At 49.6% G+C, this 5000-nt stretch overlaps 1 protein-coding gene across 1 annotated transcript in view; it reads right to left on the reverse strand.

The window, feature by feature from the left end:
- Positions 1–5000, reverse strand: part of LOC307270809 (protein-methionine sulfoxide oxidase mical3b-like) — a 43942-nt gene that overhangs the window by 3665 nt on the left and 35277 nt on the right. Inside the window, exons 27-32 of the mRNA XM_080054694.1 lie at positions 4494–4995; positions 2925–3104; positions 2215–2261; positions 1128–1230; positions 909–991; positions 430–504 (exon numbers count right to left, since the gene is read on the reverse strand). Coding sequence (XP_079910820.1) covers positions 430–504; positions 909–991; positions 1128–1230; positions 2215–2261; positions 2925–3104; positions 4494–4995 — 990 coding nt within the window. The remainder of the gene's footprint in view (positions 1–429; positions 505–908; positions 992–1127; positions 1231–2214; positions 2262–2924; positions 3105–4493; positions 4996–5000) is intronic.

The raw sequence follows: 5000 nt of genomic DNA on the forward strand, positions 1-5000 counted from the left end.
TCACACACACATTCATACAGATAGCAGCAGGCTAACTATCGACATTCACACGAGGCAAGGTGGGTGAAGTGTCTTGCCCAAGGACACAACAACTATGACACAGGTGGCAGAGCGGGGATCGAACCTCCAACCCTTTGATCATTGTCCGACTCGCTCTACCACCTGAGCCACAGTCGCCCCACTGCTGCCTCTCAGTCTGAAGGTGATGCTAACACACAAGGTGATGCTAACACACAGGGTGATGCTAACACACAAGGTGATGCTAACACACAAGGTGATGCTAACACACAAGGTGATGCTAACACAGGGTCACATGACTTATAGACCATCATGACACCTTGAGGAAAGTCTTAGAGATGTGGGAACATATAACAGGGCCTAGTGAAGCTAACACAGTGAAGCTAACACAGTGAAGCTAACAGCTGCTACCTGCTTCCTGTCGTCCTCTTCTTCTATGGTGCATCTCTGCAGGTCAGTGGAGAGGTCGGCCAGCTCCAGACGCAGCTAACACACGAAGAAGAACGTTAACCTTTGTAATGAACGGTCTGCTGTAGGTCACAATGAGAAGTTTATATCTATGAAGGGATATAGTATAGGTTCCTGTGTGTTAGAATGAGGTTATAGGTTCATGTGACAGACAGACAGACAGACAGACAGGCAGACAGACAGACAGACAGACAGACAGACAGACAGACAGACAGACAGACAGACAGACAGACAGACCGACAGACAGACAGACAGACAGACAGACAGAGACAGACAGACAGGCAGACAGACAGACAGACAGACAGACAGACAGAGACAGACAGACAGACAGACAGACAGACAGAGACAGACAGACAGGCAGGCAGACAGGCAGGCAGACAGACAGACAGACAGACAGGTTATAGTAATAGTTTGACTCTCACGTTGTTTCTGGGTTTGATGGAGCATCTCTGCAGCAGAACTAGTGATTCCAGACTGGAGTCCTCGTTCAGATACAGACATCCTCCTGACAGACAGACAGACAGACAGACAGACAGACAGACAGACAGACAGACAGACAGACAGACAGACATTTTATTTTATTTTATTCTATTGTATGGTTATACTAAGAGAAAAGAAAAAAAGAAAATTATCATCATCACCTGCGTCTCTCCTGTGATTGGCGGGTAGACTCCGCCCCCATTTCTTCTTCTTCTCCTTCACGGCTCTCCATAGAGACCTGGCCCCTCCCCCTTCCACCTCCACCTGTGTGACATCACACCACTGTCAGAGAGAGGCTAAGGGAATTTCTCGCATACCCAAACTCGCATACCCAAACTCGCATACCCAACCGTCACATACTCAAATTTAAGTCAAAATTAGTATGAGTAGGACGTTAGTATGGCTTCCCGAACACGTTAATTAACGAACGTATACAGAGTCAATACAAGCTTCCATACCAGCGCCGTCATTTCGCATCGCGAATTTGCGTTTTTTATTTTTTCGAACTGAGTTCGATTTTTCTGGGACGTCGCTTCTAAAGTGAGACGCGACAAAATTCACATTTCAAAACATTCGCTTTTACGTTGCGTTTATTCGCGTCGCGCCCGGTGTGCAAAGGCCTTTAGGCTGTATCTGGATTCAGGGGTTGCGGTCTACGAAGGCTGCATTTGAAGACCGATTGCGTCATAGCGGTGCGCAAAGGTTGTTCCGTTTGCAAGGCTCCTTGCAAGGCTCCTCATATGCGGCCGAGAAATGCAGCCTTCGTTTCACGGTTTTGAAGGCTGCATCAGATGTATCCTTCGTGGCCCAACATATCCCATGATTCATTGCGTTTTTTTCAGAGATGGCATACAATAAAATAAAAAATAACAAAACAGCAACGTGTTGCTCCATCTTCTTAACTTTTATCTTCCTTTCTTTTTTTCTTGTACTTTTTTTTCTTTTCGTCTGGTAGGCAACTTCTTTTTCTTTTTTCCTCTGCTGACAGGGCTGTCTCCGTTGGCAGCAATCAGGGTTGCTAGGCAGCACAGGAGCGGCGAGTCGTCACGCAAGGTAACGGCTTGTTACGTGAACCGGAAATGCTCGTAAACGGAGACCTGCGGAGACCGTCCCGTTTAACAACGCTCGTTCGGCCTTCGAATCGGCCTTCATAGGCTATAGCCTTCATAGACCGCTCTGTAACGGGATACAGCTTTAGTCTGAAAATTAAGACCTTCAGAAGTTGTGGCCATTTTGGAAGATACACACCTCCTTGGCCACGCCTCTCCTAGCTCCTGACTCCTCCCCTTCTGGTTCTGGACACACACACACACACACACACACACACACACACACACACACACACACACACACACACACACATGCACACACAAGAGAATGTCATTAGTAGGGCTGGGAAGGAAGTATCTACTTGTGTGTTAATTCTAGCGCCCCCCTTTGGACAAAAGCGGTAGTGTTTTTACCACGCCAGCTGTTGTTCCTGGGTGAGCGTATATACCCATGACAAAGGCATTAAGAAAAACTATATAAAAATAGCATTCTTTGCACTGATGGTCTCGTTTGCTGTTACATGTAATTTATGATCATCAGAGGAGAAATGAGACTGTTTCAGAAATATTTAAAAGTTCCTAGAGACTTTAACTCCATGACAGACAGACAGACAGACAGACAGCTAGACAGACAGACAGGCAAGCAGACAGACAGACAGACATACAGACAGACAGACAGACAGACAGACAGACAGGCAGGCAGGCAGACAGACAGACAGACAGACAGACAGACAGACAGACAGACAGACAGACAGACAGACAGACAGACAGACAGGCAGGCAGGCAGACAGACAGACAGACAGACAGACAGACAGACAGACAGACAGACAGACAGACAGACAGACAGGCAGACAGGCAGACAGACAGGCAGACTTTAAAGTTTGTTAAATTAAATATGAATCATCTCACGTTGTCGCGGGGCGGGAGGGGGGAGGGGCCTATTCCTGGGCGGAACCTCGGGTGTGATGTCATCAAAGGAGCCACGCCCCTCAGCAGCTGTTTCCATGGTAACAGAGTCAGCGAGGGGCGGAGTCTCGCAGTCTATGATGTCACTTCCTGTTGCCGTGGAACCGAACGAAAACTCCTCGCCTGAGAGAAACAGACAAGATGTTTCATTAAGAATATGAGTACCTGTCTGTACTGTCTGCACTGTCTGTACCTGTCTGTACCGTCTGTACCTGTCTGTTAGACTGAATATCTCCTCATGCTCCACAGCCTGTCTGTACCTGTCTGTACCTGTCTGTACTGTCTGTACTGTCTGTACCTGTCTGTACCTGTCTGTACTGTCTGTACTGTCTGTACCTGTCTGTACTGTCTGTACTGTCTGTACCTGTCTGTACCTGTCTGTACTGTCTGTACTGTCTGTACCTGTCTGTACCTGTCTGTACTGTCTGTGAGCTGAACATTCTAAGCACGAGCCCTAACCCTCAGTGAATTAAAGGTTAAAAGGTCAAAAGAGAAATGTTCGGGGGCGCCCTTAGCTCAGTTGGTAGGGCCCCCCCCCCCCATGGGCCTCGGCCAGCAGCGGACCCGGGTTCGATTCCAGCCCGCGGTCGTTCTCTGCATGTCACTCCCCTCTCTGCCCCATTTCACCTCTGTCTCTATCAATAAAGCATAAAAATGCCAAAAAATATCTTAAAAAAAAAAAAAAAAGAAAAGAAATGTTCCAGTTTCTTTCACCAAAGGCCTTTTACCAGTTTCCTCCTCTAAGAGGGCACTCGCACTAGGCAGGTTTACCTGTTCTGTGCTGCAGGAAGATCTTCCTCCCTCCCCTCCCCCTCTCCCCCTCCCCCCACTCCCCCTCCCCCCTCCCCCGCTGGCCCGTGGTCACACTGCTCCCAAAGGCCGCGGCCCGGGCACGATTGCTCCATCATACATACGTCATCACCAAGCGAACTCGCTGCTGGAATCAGTAGAACAATGGAGAACAACAGTAGTCGTGGATTGCCCCAAACTCTTCAGAATGTTGTGGGTCTTATCCAGCTGCGACATGGTTGCGACTGAATACTGTCGCCGACGCAAATTTCTAGCAAACTCTCCACTTCGCGATCGCACCGGAACCCACTCGTGAAACTCTTGCCGCCATTGTTTACAATTATTGTGGGGGAGAAGGGTCGCGCATGGACTACGTCAGCCAGCTCAGTATCCGTGCGTGTGCGCGTGTCATCTCATTAGCATCTGTACTTTGGCCACGGCACACCTCTCCCAGGTGTGCCGTGGCCAAGGGGCTGTTCCGTGCTGGAATACGGATGGCGTGGTCACACTAGCCAAACGTTCTAGACTTTAGTATGCTAATGAGCTCGGGCACGGGGCCGCGGCACTAGTGTGAGTGGCCCTACCAGGCCGTAGCCTCTCATACTCCCCTTCTGCCAGCAGGGGGAGACACACACACACACACACACACACACAAATACATTACTAACTAACACACACACACAAATGAACACATGAACACATGAACACAAGAGAAAGTCTCACCGTCACTGGACTCGGCCTCACTGCCGGCCTCATCTTCATCTTCATCTTCATCTTCATCATCATCTTCTTGATAACTGTCCTCTCCTGGTGTGTCTGCTCCGTCTGCCTGTCTGTCTGCTCCCTCCTGTCTGTCTGTCTGTCTGTCTGCCTGTCTGTCTGGTGTGTCTGTCTGTCTGTCTGCCTGTCTGTCTGCTCCCTCCTGTCTGTCTGCCTGTCTGTCTGGTGTGTGTGCCTGTCTGTCTGGTGTGTGTGCCTGTCTGTCTGGTGTGTCTGCCTGTCTGTCTGGTGCCTGTCTGTCTGGTGTGTGTGTCTGTCTGTCTGGTGTGTGTGCCTGTCTGTCTGCCTGTCTGCCTGGTGTGTGTGCCTGTCTGTCTCTCTGATGCCTCTCCAACGTGTCTCTCCATCTCTCCTTGGCGCTGTGTGAAGTGACTCTGTGTCTCCCTCTCCCTGTCTCACCCTCCATCTCTCTGTGTCTCCGTCTCCCTGTCTCACCCTCCATCTCTCTGT

The sequence above is a fragment of the Ammodytes marinus genome (genome assembly GCF_949987685.1).
Source record: "Ammodytes marinus genome assembly, contig: scaffold_36, whole genome shotgun sequence".
Taxonomy (NCBI): Eukaryota; Metazoa; Chordata; class Actinopteri; order Uranoscopiformes; family Ammodytidae; genus Ammodytes; species Ammodytes marinus.